Genomic DNA, 22,354 nt, shown 5'->3' on the forward strand with positions numbered 1-22,354 from the left:
CGGATACGTTATGAAAAGAGAACTTGATGGAAAATACTGTTGGCTACATGCTATTTCTCAACACACACAGGCACACACAGACACACACACACACACACACACATGTTTCTTTTCTATTGATTGATCAGATCCTTATCTGTCTCTTTGACCTCCAGCTCAAACAAACAAGGAAACCATCACTTTATCCTCCTTCACTGGACATGAAAAGGGTGTAATATTACTGTGTAATAGTACAATATAAATGATAACCTTGATAAAAATATAAACTTCTTAAATGAGCTTACCCACAACATGTCTAAGATATGTCCCTGAAAAGCATGCACGTCATTTATATTAGTAGTTTTCCATACTTTATAGCTAAATAAAATAACGATAAAAATAAAGTTAATACATTTAAATATGAGAGATTTGTCCACTTGAGCATGAGAGAGGATTTTATACTGAATTATTATAGTTAAACTTTCCTTTTTTTTTTACATGAATAATGTCCTGACTCACTTCACTGTCATGACATGAACAGTTGCTGTCGTTGCATGCATTGTCTGACATTATGAAAATCGAATGGGTCTATATTTTTTACAAGCTTCAGGGTGTGTGGCTCACTGTCACGCAGCCATGGCTTCCTGTGACACTGCTGGGTGTAAGAATTAACATAACTAGTCAGGAAGTTAAAATGGCTGCATTTTTTAAGCTATTGAGAGGTTAACTAACTCACCACTGGAGGAACATGCAGCAGTGACCCAGAAAAGAGGATCAAGTGGTGTAGATTGTAACCTCGGAATGTGAACTACTATCAGCTGAAACCTTCTCTGCATCCTTCACCTGTTGCTTGTTTCCTCCCAGTTTATTTAACATGAATTCATTCAATGTGAGGGTCTCTGTTTGTGCTATACATGGTGTTCTCACTGAGAAATATATATCTGAAGAATGTACTGCTGATCTTCGTTTGTTTAATAATTCATTGATGTATGGATGGATTAATATGAAGCTGATTTAACCTTAGAAACATAGCGACACACAGAACCATGTTTCATACCCCACCCCACCCCCTAATTAATGCTATTGTCTCCCCCTGAATTAGGAAGGGATCATTTGACAGGACTATCCCTTTAAAGCAGTCCGCTACACAGGGGGAGAGTCCATTTCTGTAAAAAGGGGGCACTCTTAAAATGCTTCCTTAGGTTTCAGGACTGTAACACAAACAAATACACTATGATGGAAAAAAATGTACACTAGCAACTAGTTGAAAAGCAGATAGCAAACTGTTACTGAAAGAACAACATTTAATCGTTTTCAATTTAAACAGAAACCGCGGTCCACCCCTCTGGGGCTTGTCTATTTATAGCATCAGCTGTTGCAATACAAAGATTAGCTCCTCTGCGTATCGCTCCGCAGATGTGGGGAGCTCACTCCCAGCGGCTGCGACAGGGCGGCGGGGATTTGATGCCGAGACGCGGCCGGAGATGAAGAGGGACGTGTCGGTGTGAGGAGGACGGTTCTTTGTGTGTTAGCGGTCAGCGGGAGCCCCACGGAGCGGTGAGTGGTCTGAGGCGGTCGTGGATGCAGCGGAGGCAACACCTTAATGACCAAACTAGTCTGAGAATACCAACAACTTAGTGCGGTGCAGCTAACTGTCATTATTTCCTCCAATGACAAGAGGCTAACTGCCTGTTAGCTTGTTTTAATCAAGCTGATGGACGACTGCGAGGCGCCTTTTGTTCCTGCTGCGAACTTGAAGAGAGGGATGAAGCAGAAATCCGTTATTCAGGGGCGGCTACTGTCGGTCCTCTGTTCGGCCTCGTTCAAACACACACACACACTCACTCACAGAGAGAGAGAGAGAGACAGAGACACAGAGACACATAGAAAGAGACGGGCCTTGCCTCTGTGTGTGAAACGTCTTCCCGTTGGGACGAAGCAAAAACCCAGTGCTGGAAATGAATGCTAAACCTCTCGCTGTGTACATGTATTTACATGTACGTGTTTTAATGCACCTTTCACAGCTGTATACACACGGTGGTGTCCAGCTGTGATGGAGGGGGTGTGCAGATGAAACAGCTGGGCACGAGAGAACAGAGAGATTCTTTATCTATCAAATCATAGGATGAGATCATTCAGAAGCACCAGTCAGTCCACACACACACACACACACACACACACACACACACACACACACACACGTTCATCACTATTAATAGCCAAGTGAAATCACCAGATAATTTGGCTGTCTGGGGACAGATATGCCTTTATCCCTCCACCACAACTTAATGGAAATGTCAAACACTGCTGCTGCTGATGACGTTGCTCGTGAGCATGTTGTTTCACAATTTTCCTCTGGCTTAATTGTGACCTTTGACCAGGGGGAAATGACCATGTGGATGATGCGTTGAGGCTGAGTTTGGTGTGGGTGGTTTATTAAATAGCGTTTCCCATAAGGTTCAGCTTGTATGTGTGTCATCTCACCATTTGACACTGATATTTCACATTCGGTTGTTGGTTGGTCTGCAGTGTAGAAAAGCTGGCTTGTGACCACAAGGTTGCACGTTTAGTCATTTGGCAGCTCTGATAAAACTGGGCAACAAAAATAAATTAGAAATGATGGATGATGTTTTGCTCATTACATGAGTTACCTTGGGGCAAAGGCAAAGCAATTATCCAATGGAGTGCTCAAGAGCAAAAAGATAAGATATTTTACCTTTCTAGTGTTATTGTTTGTAACTGTATGATAAGTTATTGGGGTATGAACGATACCAGGATAAATAATTTTGATGCAGTATATACAACATATTTATTTCAAACCTCATTTTTTAAAAATGTAATTCAGAACTTGGATAATACATAAATAACATGTAACTATAACGTAACAATGTCTGAACAATGTTTAATTTCTTTTGATAGTCCCTGTTTTTATTGAATTTGATCTTGAGTTTATTTGTCAAACAGAATAGAATGTGAGAACATGTGTGGGTTTGAGGGGATAGTTTCTGTTGCCAAGGTGAAGGGTTTCAATGGATTGAGCATTAAAGGCCCAGTGTGTAAGATTTAGGTGAAAGGGATCTATTGGCAGAAATTTAATGTAGAATAATCCTCATGATGTTTTCACAAGTTTGTTTAATCTAAATTGTATGAATTGTAGTTTTCTTTACCCCAGAAAAGGCCCTTTATATTTAAATACTTTACATTTACATGGAGGGGTCCTCTCTACGGAGGCTGCCATGTTTGAGGGTGAGGTGAGGGGTGTTCAGCTGCAACATGAAACTTCAACAATAGATGTCACAAAATTCTACACACTGTAACTTTAAGTATATACTCAGGTATCCTTCACTTATAAATGTGCATGACAGTTGCTTTACATTATGTTAACTGATTGTAATAAAGAAGTAATACTGTTGTAATATTAAGCAATCTTTAGGAAAATTTCATGCAGGTCCACATAGTGTGATGTCTCCAGGTTACATGAATGGGCTTTCAGGATATTGTATGTTTTCAGCTTCATTCAAAGTGCATTAAGAAATGTTTACCACTGTACCTCACTCAAAATGTATATGTCAATGACTGCAGTCAGCTGTGTCTAGTACATATGAGACAAACCAAGCGGTACTCCTTAGGTTATGTGGTTGTTTTCATTCAGAAATTTGTATCTTACAGTCAACTTTGTTATTCTTAATAAAAGTGATCTAAGCACACGGTCAAATGCGTAGGGTGCAAGTATCTTTAGAGTGGGTCAAGATCCATATTTGCTATTTTATTGGTAGAAAAAATTCTGTTGCACCAGGTTCATGAAACAAACCAATCACAGTGCCATTTCCTATTCTCATTATAAGCCAGGGCAAATTGTTATTAAAATGGTGGATAGCCGACAAGCCGACCATCTGTGTTTTTAAATGCCACTGCACCTGCCTGAGTGTATATATTACTACTCTGATAATGTCCCCTTAAAATAGGAGCCCAAATCAAATTTTTCTATAGTTGGCTGATATGAGCCTTTCACAGACAAAACAGTATTGATGTTCATGTTTGCTGATATGCGCTGATAAAAAACTTTTATTTTACAGAAGAAAATATGCTCATTCATATTTACATTTTATGTTAAAATGCTTTACGTAAAAACGATACATTATATATATATATATATATTATACATATATTATATTACACATTATGTATATAATTTTATTATATCTAAAGTTATTTAAAATAAAGTGTGTTTAAACTGAAAATATCAAGCCTCGGGTACATTTCTTTTTATAACAACATCTTAACAATCATTGTCATTTCTTTAATATATATATGGGCTGACATGTCAGAAATTATTTTATTCATTGATATTAGTTTTGGTGTCGGCCACCACAAATCCTTGTTGTTTGGGCTCTATTTAAAATGTTTAGTTTTCACTTTCCACAGCCTCAACAAAGTGCCTGACCACACCTCATGTTAAGACTAACACGGGCATGGACCAAAACATGTTTGCAATTCAAAATAGGTGAGGGTGAAACTAGTAACAACAGATGTACCACTTCTTGTGGACTGTAAGATAGGGTTCATTGTGTTCAAATCCATACCTCATTACTTTGCTCTTTCGCCAAATGCAAATGGAAATTAGTTGTTTACATAAAACAAGCCTTTTAGAATGCAATCAGTGTTAAGTAAGGTCAGATGTCTAAATGCCCCTAGTATTATGTATGATAATTGTGTGTGAATTGAAGCCTCATTTACAGAGAAATTCTTAAAAGCAACGGTGCACTATAAAAAAGACATCATTGCAGTATTTTACTAAATTAATTCAGTGCTGTGAGACTGAAAACTGTCAAGTTAGTCATCAGTGATGACCCACCATCATGTGATCAGCTGCAGAGCCTTTTATTTAGCTAGTTGTACTTTGTTCTCTCTGCCAAATGTTGCACAAGGTGCTAAAGATCTGGGCGTAAAGTCTGTCATCACTGAAGGAATGTAACAACATCATTTTCTGGACTAAATTAACTTAATATGAAGTATTATAAAGCATGTTTTCTATTTGTGACTTCCTGTTTCACATAGACAGAAACTAGACAAGTTGTTGAAGAAGAGTCCTGAATACACAGGATCATTACAAGAGCCTGCACAAGTAATAAAATGGGCAGATTATATCTTATATGTTTATTTCATAGTACTTATGTGTAGGTGATATTAGAGGTGTTATATTATATAACAGAAAACAGCTCTAAAGTTAATTTGGTGGTGTAATATTATATATTTATCATTTTACTACATTAAAAATGACTACCCATACTGGTTTGGAAATGTTTGAGTGCATTTGTATTTCCCTCAGTTCTCTCATGCCTTGAATGTGAACTGTTGCTTCTACTTCAGTTGTCATAATGACAAAAAACTGTGTTTGTACTAATATTCAAAACCATGTTCCTACAAAACGCCAGAGTTACAACATTGAGAGAAAAGTACTTGTTGATTTAGAAATTATATCATATATACCAGCTAAAAAATTAGTTCCGCTCACAATCCAATTAAAAAAACAAAGGTACATTGTGAACTCAGTGAACTTGTGTCTCAACACCTCCTTTTGAATGATCAAGTGTGAGTGTTGATATCAGAGCTACAGTACAGTGTGTACTGTGTCCCTCCTTATTCCTGTTCTGTGAGTTTTGCAGCCGCTTTGTTCCCATGTGAAGAGGGAAGTCTCTTTATCCTTTCCCAAGGCAGCAACTCACCCCTACTCAAGAGCCCAAAGAGCCCTTAATGGTGTCATTGTGAGGACAAATACAAGGTTTAAAGCACACTCACTTCAGCTGTTTTATGTAATTGCACACATTAGGTAGTCATATGTCAGTGTAGACAGGTGTGCTGAAAATTTACAGGATACATCAATAGTTGATGCCCTTCATTAGTCTTGTAGCTGTATCAGTGGATTTATCCATAGCCACAGAGACCAGCTGTAGATAAGGAATTGAACACACAAAAGAATCCTGTACATCTTTGCAGTCCTGTTGACATGTCACACTGTTAAATGTCCAATGTTTGGTAAAATTACACCAAATTACTTCACACATTAGCTGTGACATGTTAGTACCAGTGTGGTGGTGGAACGTGAACATTTTTAAATGAAGATGTCTGATCAATAAACATTGAGTTTGTTACAAGGAGAGTCATGTGTGAATCTAGAGTATATAAAGATGGATGACATGACAGCTCTCCAAAAGAGAAGCCAAAGCATCTTGGTAGCCGACTGGTGGCTGGGTTCATCATAGGTCCTAAACCCTGCTTCCTCTGTGTTAATGGATTGGATATGGACCAGACAAATAAATCAAAATACAAACCTACTTTTCTCAAAGATGGTGTCTGTCATTTAAAGTTGCTCTTATTCACTTTTTAGACATGTCCAAGTGTTCATTTTGCAGGCAAGTTTAGTTTGAATTACTTTTTTGATGGGCTGAATGTCTTGATTGACAGCTGAGACTGACTCATGCTTGGTTGAGCACATGTATCATCGGGACCGTTAATACAGTCTATGGTGTGGATAATTTTGATTCATCAATCAGGACGCGATTGTATGGGTCAGAATTATGAGAGTGGAGATTTCCAACTTGTCCTCCCAGTTTTATGTGTTGGAATGTGCTGGTTTGATGTGAATTTAAGGTCAAAACCTGGAGGAAAACACTCAGTGTAGACCCAGCCTGAGTGTTGTGCACAATGCTAAAAGTATTTACTGTGCAGCCTTGGTTGGCATGCTGAATTTTTGTGGTTTGTAAAGCCATATAGCTGCCGCATTGGTTATATGACTAACTTTGGTTGGACACATAGTAAATTTCCTTTAGTAAGTTTCCACTCCCAAAGGAATCTGGTCCAAACTGGTGTCTATTATTTTAGTCTCACAGAATGAAACCCACTGTGTTTTCAGAGAACTGAGTACCCCACCAAAGAGACTTGCAGGGGGAAATGCTGACACACCCTACAAGGTTGTGACCTGACTTGGCTTCAGAGAGACCTGTGTGAAAACCATAACAGGTAGTGGGTTTTGTGATTTCACAGTGCTTCTATAGCTGTTGTAGTGGTTTTTCTGTACAGTGTTGGAAAACCTCTGATTAGAATGATGCCCGTTATATATTTTTTGACTTTCTGACAGCATCACAACTAACACACAGAAGACGCTTTTTGACTTCAGGCATTTGGCTTCTTGGGCTTCAAATTCTTTGCCCAACCTGGCAGACTGACTGTTGCAGACTGATTGATAGGCTGGCTAGCTTTGGAAAGGAAGGAAACATCTTCCTTCCCTCCTTTGTGCTGGGCAGGAAAGGATGGACTTCAGCCAGATGACAGCTGTTTCCTGGTGGATGAGGGAGGAATGGGTGTCTGTGTGGGTGGGAGTTAGTTTGTTATGCTTGCAGTTTGGGAATATATGTTTGTTTTTGTTTTTTTGCTTTTGACTGTTGCAACAGTTTGATAAAATCTATAAATCTGAAGGTTTCACAGTAAGGTTGGTCTATTTCAGATTTGTATCAACAATGTTAAAGGCTTGACTAAAATAATTAGCTCTGCCAAGGAGATTATTTTTTTATTTGTATTTTGTTGGTTTAGCAGCAGAATAACACAAACACTACTGAACAGATTTCCATGAAACTTGTATGGTGCATGGTCAAAGAATGGACGGACTAAAATGTTGTCCAATCAAAAGAGGTGATCTTGGTCTTGATCAAAAGAACCACAAACCAAATCATTTGCAGTGTGAACATTTCTTTTGGATACACTTTCAGGCCTATTGCCTATTCATTTCCTTCATTTCCTTCATTCAAACAGAAAGACTTCATTTATTAATAAATTTAGCAAATACAATAATATACAACATGCCAACGTCAGATGCACAGTCATCTGCCAACCAATCAATGTCAAGTATAGGTATGTACAGCCCACATAGTGATGACGCCAGGACATACATGTTCTGTATATTAGTAAGTAGTAGTAAGTCTTTAGTCAGCTCCCTAAATTGCAATGTGAAATCAGAACCAACCAAAATAAATACAATGTGAAAAATACTTTTTGTGAATTGTGAAAATACCCAAACTAAAAAAGTGATACTCTGGCTTAACCATGTTTTTCACACATTCAGAAATGTCTTACCTTTCAGGCAGCATTTGTTGTTTTTTGTAAGTTGGATTCAGTGTTGTGTAGAGATACATTTACAGAGATTTGGTTGAGCTGTGTTTTTTACCACCAATGTTCCTGTGGAGTTTTCTCATAAACAACATCCCATGTTGAATACATTTCAACAAAACTTGCTTTAGACACTTCCGTACAGTAACAATACCTATGATTACTTTTTTGTTATTTGATGAAAAATAATGATTCATTTCCTGCAGCTGTTTCACAATAAAAGCCTTTTGTGGTGTCAATGGGAAGCTTGTAATATGAAACAGAAGTTGCAGGAAATGCTCAGTTTGCATTAGCAGCATATTCAGAAAGTGCATATGGCTGCAATATAGCTGAAGGAGAGTGGTTTAGACAACAGTGAGGCTGTTATCTGTTTGAAAGTAAAAGCAGGAACACAGCAGTGTAACAGAGACGCCTCTGCCTTGAAGCCACAGTAGAAACACAAATGATCACAACCCCTGATCACCGCAGTCATGTTAAAGCTTGTCTTACTAGCTAGTAAATGGTCTGTATTTATATAGTGTTTTTCTAGTCTTGATGACCACTCTAAGTGCTTTACAGTACAGTTTTACATTCACTCACACATACAGTGCATCTTTTTTCTCTATTTTGGGATTCAGCATCTTGCCCAAGGACACAGTTTTCTCTGATTACACCTGTTGTGCATACTGATGTCCACCACACACAAACATTTACAATCATATGAGCAAACCCAATCATTAAAGATATACTGCACATTTAATTTGTTTTTTGAACTGTAGATAATGATATTATAATTATACGACTTTTATATGATGAGAGATTAATGCTGGTTTTAATTTCACATTTATCACATTCACATCATAAAAATATCTTGGCCTACATTTATGGGTTGATCATGTTTCATGATGACATCTGGTGTTTCGAACTATCTGGGACTTTGCTGGACCAATACTTATGTAGTTTCAATCACTTGGGACGTCTCTATGTCTACGTATACATACATTTATAGAAACTTAACACCCTCCTGTCAAACCAGCGGCAGCTCGTGGTGGGTAGTGGGTCATAATTTTCTTAGCCCCGCCTCCAAGCACCTTTTTCTGAAAACGTTAGGGTTGAAGTTACACTTTAAATCGGTCTGTCACGTACCCTTTAGTACTATGAATGACAATTATCTTGCTATTTGCCTTATCACGTCATTGTGTGATTTAATTCCCGCATAAGTAACTCAAGTCAATAAAATATTGTCCATAATTAGCAGCTCCAGTAGTGACTGTTTAACATTGGCTCAAAGGCATGGGTAATGTATAATATAATAATAGGACAAGAAAAGTTCTGCAAAACAACTTCTGTAATAACATAAAAAAGTAAATGTTTGAACTTCGACCTTTAACTTTAATTGTTGTATTTCTCTCTTAAAATTTAAATGATTCTCAGCTATCAAATTATGGGTTTATGTAGGATTAAATACTGCTGAAATTTGTCTCCTGTCCTCGCAATTTAAAAAAAATATATTTCTTTCCATCTTCCTGCTTTCCTGCAAGTCCAAGCTGTGGCCTGTTATCTCCATGGTGATGAAAAAGCAGTTGCAACAAAGAACCTAAACCACTCTCTCTCCTTTTCTCGCCCCCTGTCTCTCTGTTGCTCCCTCCTCTTTCTGTTGTCAATCCCTTTGTTTTTCTATCTCTCTCTCCTTCTCTCTATCCTCCATTTCAGCCAGGTGTGTCTCATCAGCCACCTACTAGCCTTTTACCGCCACTGTTGAGGTCACCATGGCAACCAGCGCCTTGCCAAGTGACAACCTGCCAACATACAAGCTGGTGGTGGTGGGGGATGGTGGTGTCGGGAAGAGCGCCCTCACGATCCAATTCTTCCAGAAGATCTTTGTGCCGGACTATGATCCAACGATAGAGGACTCGTATCTGAAACATACAGAGATCGACGGGCAGTGGGCAATACTGGATGGTGAGTAGAAAAACATGTGCATGTGAAAAGAACCAGACTGCAGCTGCAAATGATCTTATTTGTCAGCACTCATCTACTATTTTATGTATAATTTCATTTTCACTTCAGTTAAACATGTCCACCACTGACCAATGAGCGAACATACTCTATGTTGCTGTTTCCCACGCTGAGCTAGAATGGCAACTCCTCCCTCAAAGATTTGACGACATTTAAAGAGAGAAAGCACTTTCATGGTTGCTGCATGTGGGAGAAATTATGTATTATTTCCCCCATAAAATCATCAGTTTGCTGCAAACATAAAACTCTGGAAAGAATTAGAAAACCAGTTTCACAGTTATTGTGAAAGCATGTTTGTGTAAATTCTACTCACCCCTTGCAAAGGGCTGAAAACTGTTTGGCGTGGACACAATAGTTGTATAAGAGCAGATTAAGCTTAAACGTGGCACTACTTGTGGTAATGGGTCGCCACTTTCAAGTGTGTTTCTCTGCCAAGGCCCAACAGTCCCCATAAATTAAATCAAACTGCACCGAATTGCTCAGAGTCATTGAAACGACTTCTCTAAATTTGCCTGACTTTTTTCATCGAGATCCATAAATGTTTTCATTAAATTGTCAAAACATGTCCTCGCAGTCTTGCCATGTTAAAGAAAGTAATAAAAAATTCCTGGATTTGCCCCTTTGTCTAAATCCACCACAAAATGTAGTGGCTTCTTTTCTGTGTTATAAACAAACAGAGACAGTCAAAGAGAGGGGCGAAAACACAACCTACTTGGAGGAAAAAACAAAACCCTCCTTTTCTGACATTTTACATTCACAGAAAATTGAAACAGATGCCAATAACAAAAACGTACACATTTCATTGTGCAATGATTCCTTCAGACTGAGACAGTTTACATTTTGTCGGTAAATAAGTATCACAATGCTTTTTCCTGAGGTTTTCAATACTTAATATTTGGAATAACTCTGACTCTTTATCACAGGTATGATAGGTGCTGTATGCTTGATAAGAACTTAACTACACACTAGACGTTGCAGCTGTTTGATTGATAGAAAATCTTCATCGTCCACTTTGTGGAAATTTGTCTTTGGCTGCAAAGCAAAGCACATGTCAAGAAACAGGTTTAAAAAGGCCCTTGACAAAGACCATACATTCATTCAGTCATTCAAACATACATACATAAAAAGCGAAATACAGATGGATGCAATAAATACAATCAAATGAAACTGTAGTAGTGAAAATTGGAGATAAAAGTGTTAAAATATTAACAGCCAATACAAAATAACAGATAGAATTGAGTAAAAGTTCACTTAAAGATATGTCTCTTTGCTGTGGGTACCCTGTGTCGTCTTCTCGAAGGAAATATTTTTAAATTCATTTAAAGAGGGTGAGGATCTGTACGTATTGATGTAACTTTTATCCTGGTCTGTGTCATGTACAGCTCTACCGATTGCCCCAGTCTGTGAACTAAAGTAATACATTTATCTCCCTCAATCTACTCAGTGCTGGACACAGCAGGCCAGGAAGAATTCAGTGCGATGAGGGAGCAGTATATGAGGACAGGAGACGGCTTCCTCATCGTCTTCTCTGTGACGGACAAGGCCAGCTTTGAACATGTTGACCGATTCCATCAACTTATACTACGGGTCAAAGACAGGTCAGTCCATGCACAAATATAAAACTTCGGCAATTTGACTCTGAAACAATATTTTGGTATAATTTTAATTTAATTAGATTGAAGAAAATTATCACCATCTCAACTCTGAAAATAAATAATTCCAGAATTTTCTTGAAGAAAAAATATAATCAAGAACCTGAACCAAGGGAAACCAATTGAAAAGAATTGTGTGTAGGATGGCTCACACTACAAACACATAGCTGATCATTGTTTGTGTGAGTGTGAAAAATATGTGGTATGAATTCAACTTGTGGAACTAATCAGACATTTGGATTTAGAGTTTTAACATTTAAAAGTCCTCTGCAGATGTGAAATATGCAATGACATCTGTTTGACTTCCTCTTCCTGTTTCGGGAACATCCCTTTTTTAAACCTGTGTCCTATTTTTTTCCTCTTTGTTACATCCGTTTAATTTTATAGCAAATTTGCTGAGTAAATCTTTTTTTTTTGCAAACCTGAGTCAAATTTGACTGGTTGGAGTTAAATAATCCTGAAATTTGTCTCAGTTATTTTAACCTGATTATTCGGAAGTGAAAACAGAAGCAAATGCACCTAAATGCCGAGTCATTGTTGACAATTATTGTACTGGCGATCTGTGACTGTGCATATATGGTAACTATAGTTAATACAAATGATCATACCAGGCAGAAAAACAGAGATGTGATTTATTGGGATAAATATGTGATAAATTTACAATATGTTAAACTGGGGATACGCACACACACCCTGAACTTCTAAATATGTTAACTTAATGATGCCTCATCACTGCAGAACATTTAAGCCAAACTTTGTCCGCCTCAGTCAGCCCAGTTGTGAGTTTTGTCGACTCAGCAGAGAAGTCTGCTCTAACTGGCAAGGAAAGTTTATTTATATAGCACTAGTCAGAGACAAGGCAATTCAAAGAGGCTTAGAAATACTATAGAGACTGGTTGTCATATCGCTCAGCTTAAGAATGATTAATGATGATCAGGGTCTCCTCCTCACTCGAGGTTTCTAAAGCTGCATACCAGTTTGGCAAAATCTCAAATTTGTAGTGAAAGAGAAAATAAGTGCTTGTTCTCTGACAGCAGCCAATAAAAGTGAGCTTGAGATGGAACAAAAATAGAGGCAAAAACTTAGCAACGTGCTGTCTGTCCTTTTTTGGTGCTGCCTAACTCTAGCTGGCTTTTCTGCAACATTTAAGTGCTGCAGAAATCTGACATTTTATAGACAAATCGTGTACCACATTATACTTGTTCTCTTTCCTGTCAAACCAATGCGAGTGGTGCCTCAGGTTGCATGTGTCACTTGTGTGTTGTTTTCCTCTCAGGGAGGCATTCCCCATGGTGTTGGTGGCAAACAAAGTGGACCTGGTCCATCTGAGAAAGGTCACCAGTGAACAGGGCCAAGAGATGGCAGCAAAACATAATGTTAGTAGTGAAAATGTCCTTAAGCAGTTCTCCTTTACTTTTCTATTATTTTGTTTCAAGAAAAGTGTCTTTGTATCTGATGCCAGGTTAAAACTCAAATTGAAATCAGCATTTAAATCTTAATCTGATTTTTACAAATATACAATTGGTAAGTATTTGCTCTATGATGTACTCACAATAGCACCTAATCTGTAGCTAACAGAAAGCTTAATAACACACTCAAACTTTCTATGTTTATGCTGTTGTTTTTTCTTTTACATTTTGGATTCAAGGGCCTCTTTTTAATTTAGTGTTGTGTTCATACAGTCTAGCATCGTGCCGGTTAGTCTTTGTCTGAGGAAAGACTGAGGAAAGACTAAAATAATGATTTCTGACAACTTTTTTTCACTGATTGCGATTCTGTTGTCATGTAATTCTCTATCAGTTTCAGGTCATTAGACAACTGTTATTTATGACCCCTGTTGTTTCTCAACAATAAAGCATTTAAATGCTAATTATAAGCTGTACTGTGATCCCTATGATTTACACAGCACTTTTATGGAGTTATTCAATCAGATTGGTTTAGTGATAAACTAATTTTAGTATTTCTGCTTACCTCTTCAGATAACTTATATTGAAACCAGTGCAAAGGATCCTCCAATGAATGTGGACAAAGCCTTTCATGAGCTCGTCCGCGTCATAAGGTAACTTCAGGTTCACTTCTGATTTGTCACCTTTTTCCGTCAGATAATGGAAAATACTGTAAGACAGATTCCCTCGTGGTAAAATGAGTCTAACTGTTCCAGGATAGCAACAATAGTCTCAATGCATCCATTTCCCCTTACTTCCAATGTACTTAGAGGTTAAGCACTGAGAGAGGGTTACCCTGGTGTGTGAGGGGAGTGAACTTGTTTTAAGGAAGAGTGGAAAAGGAAAATAAAAATCCCAGAGCTATTTCCTGTCTTGACACACATGTAATTTCAGAAGAATTTGGTTTGTGTCTACGCTTTCTATGTGGTCTTATTCAGTATTTAAGGCTGTCTCTGCAAGAACCAGTAAGCAACAGGTTGTCTTGTCATAGTATTATAGGAATCAAGTGCACAGCAGTAGAGGACTGCTGACTTCACTGCTTTATTTGTAAAAAGAGAACCAGCACAGAGAAGTGGAGAGTCCTCATGGGGCATATACCAGCTGTGTAACTGACTTATGAGGAAACTGTTCTTCTGTCATGACATACCAAAACAGAACAGATTCATGAATCAACACTGTCCCCTTGTGGCCAGACTGTAGAAAATCAGTCATATCGAGTAGATGAAAACATGTCAGTGCTTTTTTAAACTTTTTTCACTAATGTATAAGCATTTCTGCCAGATCTTGTTTATCTACACTAAGCTTAACTAGAACAGTGTCTGATGAAATCGCCAGTACAGAGAGAAGAAAAATGCATTAATTTGGAAGGATCATGCTCACCCTCACCAGAACTAACCAGAGTGTTAATGAGACTGTGGGTATGGTACATAGAAGCTGCAGGGTTTTGTAGTCGTAGAGTCGTAAATGTAGACATTTAGGGGCAGTACTGTGGATATAGTTTATTTGTAGAAAACCAAGCTTGCTCTCTCTCATTTCATTGAACAAGAAATTCACAATCTTATTTTCCCAAATCACTAATACCTGATTTGACAAACAAACAAACGACCACTGCTCTTTTATATAGTTTCACTATAAATAAATAGTGATAATTGACCTTGAGATAAGATGGTTTATTCAAACTGTTTCTGCTTTTGTTTTCCTTTCCCTACCCCGACAGACAACAGGTCCCGGAGCGAAACCAGAAAAAGAAAAAGAAGATGAAGTGGAGAGCAGAACGTTCCACAGGCTCCCACAGGTTCCACTGTGCCATATTGTGACCTCCCTCGTTCCTTTAAATCATTCTTAACTATCACACACCCAAACGCACACCCACATACTGTACCTTCGGATGTCAGGGAACTCCCCAGCAGTGGTTAGCTACTGGAGCACAAAAGGGAGGGGGGACGTCGATGAATAGCTGGATGGATCCAGAGGAACATGTGGATATATACTGACGGACCAATGTCCCTGCAGCCCTTCACAATGCCTTGGAATGAGTGCTGTCACCTTCTCAATATACAGTCCCTTTCTGAAGATCTAATGGTTCCGTCCATCCGCATTCAACACGGAAGAACTGTTTCTCAATCAAGTGTAATATTTGAATTTATTATCAGACTCTAATGTAAAACTAGAGATATTAGAATCACCTTGATGTTGGAATTTTTGACTTCTTGATCAAAGGATTGAAAAGGGAGGAACTGGCTCAAAAATGGCGCTTCATATATTATGGACCTCCAACAACCTGCTGGTGATCACCTCTCTGTCCTCAGAGTTACGGTTTCTTGGAGAAAAGCATCTGTGTGATCCCTAGATGGGTTGTCTTTGCTCTCTCTTTTGTAGAGCGGAATTCATAAGAACATGTCCAATGAATACAGGAGCGGTGATTTGTGTCGTAATGGAAATAGATGTTGTGCGGTGTTGTCGATGAGTGAACTGTCAATTCTGTGAGCATAGCGTGTACCTCGTGGTCATGTGACGCTCTGGCTTTGAGATGTCAGTTCGGAGAGGATGGAAGGAACGTGTCGTAGCAAGTGAAAGAAACGTGACGTGACGCTGAGAAAATGATTTGACAGGTGAATGCTATGGCCATATCAACTTGTTTAATACGTGTTTAAATATTCAAATTGTAAAGGAGAGTATGATTGGTCGGTATACGGTGTTTTATTTTAAACGTAACAGGGTTTTTATCAAAACTGATGTGTCAGCAGCCATGTTTACACACACTCGTATGATGGATTATTTTCCCATACATACAGACAATATATAAGTTTACGCCTGGGCTACACTGGTTGCATGAACGACACGGAACGTCTTGTTTTTCTTATTTCAGTCTCACCAGAAACCTCATGTAGCAGCCTGGCTGCAGGCGGGCAGCAGACACGCTCTCTGTGGGAACAACAGACGCACGTGAGATGCAGCAAATCAGTGACACAGTTGTCACACAATGCACACTCACCCAGTGTGGCCCAGGCCTTAGCTTGCCTCGTCAGTCATTTCAGTGGTTTGACGTGTGCAGTCTTCATCAGTACTGTGTGAATAACAGCCCTGGAAAATACAGTGAGGTCCAAAAGTCTTGTGACTACTTTCCTATTCAAGTGAATGGGGAGAATGGGAAAGTTGTCCACACATATATACACACATATATACTTTCCATGTTTTCTTTTTCTATCTAAACGTAGAGACAATTATATTTGTGCTATACAAATCTAATTATAGGTGGCAATGTAATTCAATGCTGTTTTACAAATCTGTAGGCTATCCTTCATGAAGTAGAATAGATGAGGTTTAATAATGAGAGCTTCATGTTTCAGAGCTGAAACTGGCTGGAGAAGCTGATTTGCACTGGCCACTAACCAAAATAATGTGATGTCACTTTATTTCAATCTAGGGGCTTTTCAGACAGCACCACTGATTTCAGGACTATGTGTGAAACTCGCTCAGTAAAGGACGACACTCCTTCAGATTGGGGATGTAGACTGTAGCCCTGGGAACACAGCAGAGTCGGGACGGTTTCCTGAACAGGCAGATGTGATGCTCCTGGGGCTTAAAGCCATGTTAACCCAGCTACAGACCATGTATAGTTGTAGGGAAACCACACACAACAAAACATTCAGTGTCTTCATGTTTGTAGTCGTGAGGTGGGTAGGAATGTACCATTTAATAACCTATGAAATGGCTTGTACTGTTAACGCACTAAAGTTTCGGTGGACTCTTTTTTTTCGTCTGGATGAAAACCGTCTCTTGGAAGGAAGAATACATTTTGCACTTTTAATACAATTTCTGACTTTACTATTGGCATGTTGTTTTTGGTTCCAATCTGCAAATGAAATGAAAGGCACAGTCAAAAAATGATTTGAATGTAAAAATCAAATAACAGAAACAAGCAAATAGGCGATTAGCGTTGTAGCCCTGTGTGCCTGTGTATGCCTGTTGCCTTGGCTGTGGCTGTAACGGAGATGAAATAAGTTGGAACCATTTGAAGGGTACTCCGTTATGAATAAAGATTGAGTATCAAAAAGCTCACATATTGAATGCCGTACAACTTCACCTCAGCATGAAAGTGGAAAACCAACCTCAGCAAAAAGATGGAGGTATTGATCTGCTCCTACTGTTGATTAAGGGACCTTGCAAAGAGTTTCCAGAGGAGGACTGAAAACAATGAAGTACTGAGCTTAGAGCAATGAAGCAACACACTCTGGATCATGGGGGAGAAAAAAGAGTTTCAAAAAATGTGTTTGATGAAAATGTTGCATCATGTATGTTTGATACCTTTTTGTATTATTGATATGAATTATTGATATGATTCTTGCAAAGTGTTTTTTAAACGACTGAATAATTTATTACTGTCTATGTTACCTCAGTGTGTCCCAGACCTGGACAAAAAAAAAAAAAACTAAACTCCCCTGTATTCTTTCCTTTTTTGTTTTTCTTTGGGATCTCAGCGGCTGAAAGGCCTTTTCCTTCAAACCCCTGTATGAGAAGACTTGTAATGAAGAAACGGAAATAGGTCCTGAGCCAAAAAGAAAAAAAAACGAAAACATAAGGATCTTAATTTGAGCTCATGTGAATGGCCTCAGGATGACAACGTAATCGCACAAACACCAAAACAAGGAAAAAGAAAAGTCATCCTACCTGTAGTTTTAAATGTTTTGTTGTTCAGTGGGAAATTCAATACTTCAAGATGTTGAGTAATACACTTAATAGCTATCTTGCAAAGAGTTAGATGAAGTGATTAGTGGACAGATAAGTGACTAAATATGACGCTACAATCAGCTAAGCAGCTTTAAGTTCAGTATTAAAAAAGAGAACAGTAATCTTCTCATCTAACTCTCAGCAATTAACCATACTTCACCTTTCTCAGGTTAGTCTTCTGAGAAAGTGTCATTGCAGTTGGTACAAATAAACGTACTGATTTGATACACAGGTTTGTATATTACCGTTTAATTGACCCTGGATTATATGTGAGCTAAATTGAGCACTTTTGTTTTCAGTCATTGAAGAGGCAGCGTATCTTAACGAACAGAAAGTGTTGACTGATTTGAACTGATTGGACTTGTGTCTACCCTGGTTCTTTGTCAAGATGTAAAGCGCCATGTGAACAGCAACATCAACAAAAAACACCATTTGGAGTTTCCCACCCGTTGTGTAATGTGTGTCTTTGGAAAGGTCTGTTGTGTTCTAACTGGCTGTGTCAGACTGAGGAGCTAGACGAGGCACAAACAAACTGTGGCCTTTTTCTCTAGCCTCAGGGTTCAACTATATTTCAATAAAAAAAAAACACAAGTATTGTGAGTGCATGTTTGTTTCATTCTTTTGTGGGGATACATGACATTAAAATGCAGGGCCACACACTGACTCGTTATCGGAGCTGTGTCCAACAGACGCGGTGAACATGGCCACACGTGTTTTGGAGCGTCGACCTGCTTGTTCAGCAGAAGCTCCCCTCATTAATCTTCAGCGCTGTCAAGCTCCATTGAGTTCAACACTGTGAGAGTGCTGAAAGCTCCATTTTGCCTCATTGATTCCAACTCCTCAGGGGAAAGGAAGGCGAGGCCGAGGCACGTAGAGCAGGTACTGCATCTGTGCAGGCAGATTTAAATTCACGCTTCTTTCACAGTGACATTTTGGAGGTGCTGAGCATGAGAGGAAAAGAACAAGAGCTGCAAGATGGTGTTCAGGATTACTAAGAAGATGGATATGATTTCCTGATCAGCAAAGGACCCCCCTACAAGATAGAAAAATATTCCAGGGACCCCCTCATGTATGACTATGAATAATTTTTTTCTACCCACTCATCCTGATCATTTCAAGACATGAATCTGGGAAGTGTCTGTGCCTTGAACCCCCATTTGAGGACTGCTGCCTTCTAAGATTCTGTTCCATCTATTAGTGCACTTTGTTACCACTAGGTGTCAGCACGTTATGGATTAAATATCTTCTCTCTTTACTTGGGTGGTAAAAGATGTTCCCACGATCAAACCCAGAAGAGAAGTGACATTAATGATTAATGATTCATTTAAAATGATAAAAAGCTGCTTAGCAAAGAACAATGCCTGAAAAACAAGTTTTGAATGTCTGGAACAATCATTTTGTATGTTAAATAAAAAAGAAAACAAATTGCAAAATGTTAATTTCTGTTTCTGTTTTTTATATAATACAAAGAGGGGTTTTAAACATGAATAATTTAGATCCAAAACTGCATACTGGGCTTATTCCCTGAAAACCAAACAGACAGAGAAAGACTGATCTTGACAGCAAAGAAATGATTGCCTGGTTAAGGCAGAAGCTCTCTTACATAATGAGGACAGAGTAAAAAGGTTTTTGTTGTGGACTAAATTACACAGAGACTTCAGACAGGTTTAGACAAACAGATTTACTTAAAGATGGGCACTGACCATAGATTGTATATAAAGAGTCACCAACAGCACACGCAACGACAGAGCTCTGAGTGCCTCTCTTTCTGCTCCACACTTATTGTGTATTTCTTTCTTTTTAATAGTAGGTAGATTTAAATGTAGACATCAAATTGAAACCAAACACCGGAGGCCATGGGGGAGAGAAAGAAACTGGCCGACTCAACTCCTCCCATCAGACTCCTGCAAGGACAGGGCCTCTCGAGAGGGTCGCCACAGCAGCTAAAGATCACATCACTGTCAGGACGTGTAAAACCAGTGGACACGGCTGTAAAATCGCTCATGGGTCCCACCATCGTCACCTCTCTCAAAGTGTCTTTTTTGTGGGAAACCCCAGTCACTGCAGATGTCATTAACCCCACTGTTGGGATGGTTGTGTAACGCTGGATTTTTTAACAGGAGGCTTGAGGCAGAGGTTAGGTGCAGACCAAGCAGGTGTTTATTTCAGCCACAAACAGACATAGTCATAGTTATACTTCTCCACAACGTACTGTGGACCACCAACAGCATGTGGTCCTGACAACAGCAGCACTTGATAGAAACTCATACGCACACTTCATGCATTGTATTCAATTTCTCCCACAATCCACCACGCAGACACCTCCTGATCTCAGCTCTTATTGTGCGGCAGCCCCTATCAGCCCTCTCATAGATCATACTTATTTCATATACACCTCTGACATCCCTGTGATGATGTAGCTGCCACGTTCTGCTGTGTATTTATTCTGTTCTTGTTCAATCTCTCACACGCTGCCCAGTCTCATACAGGCAGACTTTTCAGGAGCAGAACCTTTACAGCACAATCATCTTATTGCAACTATAGTCTTACTCTCTGTTTAAACACATTTTAAAGCTTTATCTAAAGTTATTAGGATTCAAGAGTGGAAGAGTTTGCAGTGGAGGAGTCACACAAGTGTTCAGTGGGCTCACCAGCCTCCTTTGGCAAGTACAAGGCAACTTTTATCTCAAGGGATAATGAACAGTTTTGCAATTCACACATGCACAAAAACAAGTATTCATGGTCATGCTCTCATAATATCTCCTTCACGAGAAAAAGATACATGAAAAAAAACCAAGGTAAGAATTTGCTCTGATCTTTTTAAGTAGTTCTAATTATGAATGAGTAAATACCACAACACTTTAAGACTTTTGGACTAACAGAATTACTTTAGTGCCACAAACACGCTTTATATGTCCCCTGATTCTATCTTCCTTTGTTTTATAACTATAACACTGTAACTACAGTAGGAAGGAGCGTTTCCACGACACAGGTGAGCAACAACTTGATAACTACACCTGAATGTTTCACGTGCAAACACAGCAGAGACTGTCAATAAAAATGTCTTCACTTCCTCCCACCATCCAGAAATGAAACTCTTGATATGAACCCTGCCATTTTGTCCCGCAGATGTCACCTGGCGCCAGAGTCTTAGCAGTAGTGATCGATGGATGAACCGAGGAATCGAGGTCTCGCCGTGACACATGCAGTTCGATCCCAGTCTTCCCATCTGCATGCTGAAGTGTCCTTGTGCAAGATGCTGAACCCTGAATTCCCCCTTATGGAAAAAAAGTGCTGCTAATAGATGCAGTGTATGAATGTGTGTGAATGGGTGAATGACTAACTGTACTGTAAAGCACTTTGAGTGGTCATCAAGAGTAGTAAAGCAAAAACATAAAAACAAACCATTTACATGCTTGACCAATCATATGTCTCACCTTTCACACAGCTAATTGAAGATATAACAGTGTGACTGAAACAACCTGAAATGACAAAACAATAAACGTCTTCGGGAAAAGTTTACTTGTTGTGTATTGTGACTGTTTAGTTGTAGCACATCCACAAACATGAAGGAGGTGGGGTTTCTGAGGCAACCACCAGGAGGCGATCAAGATCTTCACCTTTACTTTTGGGAGCCATCATGTCTTCCATCTAACCAGAGAGGGCAGGAGTGAAAGAATGTGCTCATGTGACTTAGAGCAATTCTCCATCCTGACTCCCTCTGGCCCTAACCTTTACTAAACAAGTCAACTACCCAGCATGTTGGTGGAACAGACATACTTAGCATTAAGCTCTATCCAAACATGTGATCTATACCTCTATTTAAATATCTCTCGGATTTCCCTTTTATTTGGATTCAGTTTTTAGTTTTCACATGGTTGACAAAAGCCACTTTGTTCATCAAACAATTACACAAAAACAAAATGTCACACAAAAATACAATATATGAACATGATTGTCCGATAGCTGGACAATCATGTTCATTTATTTACATTCATATTCAAGAAAATATTCCCTTTGTTATACAGTGACTGCATAATACACGTCACCTTTGCTGTAGGTAGATTCATGGTAACAATCACAAATCACAGCACTTCTAACAGCTATTGTGAATGATGGCAAGGCTCATTATTTCAGGTTTGAGCAACAAACCCCCAAAATGTCTGCATGGAATCAAGTATCTGACGTTATTTTAACATTACAGCATACATGGACTTTGTCCCAGATTATATATAACGTGTTTATTTATATATTTATTTTGCATGATACTGTATTCCAACTAAATTTCATTTTTTGCTTTTACAAAATCAGGATATACATATATATATATATATATATATTATTAGTCACTGATGATGTTACAAGTGTATGTTTTATGTGTTACGA

General features: G+C 38.8%; 1 protein-coding gene across 1 annotated transcript; it reads left to right on the top strand.

Annotated features, from left to right (window-relative positions):
• Positions 1–1,341: 1,341 nt before the first annotated feature.
• mrasa (muscle RAS oncogene homolog a) lies at positions 1,342–18,562 on the top strand. The gene is made up of 6 exons (XM_069532982.1): positions 1,342–1,536; positions 9,835–10,083; positions 11,585–11,738; positions 13,069–13,168; positions 13,772–13,851; positions 14,955–18,562. Exons 2-6 carry the CDS (start codon positions 9,891–9,893, stop codon positions 15,052–15,054), a joined length of 627 nt encoding a protein of 208 aa, XP_069389083.1. The 5' UTR covers positions 1,342–1,536; positions 9,835–9,890; the 3' UTR covers positions 15,055–18,562.
• Positions 18,563–22,354: the final 3,792 nt, after the last annotated feature.

This window comes from Paralichthys olivaceus, chromosome 10 (genome assembly GCF_024713975.1).
Source record: "Paralichthys olivaceus isolate ysfri-2021 chromosome 10, ASM2471397v2, whole genome shotgun sequence".
Taxonomy (NCBI): domain Eukaryota; kingdom Metazoa; phylum Chordata; class Actinopteri; order Pleuronectiformes; family Paralichthyidae; genus Paralichthys; species Paralichthys olivaceus.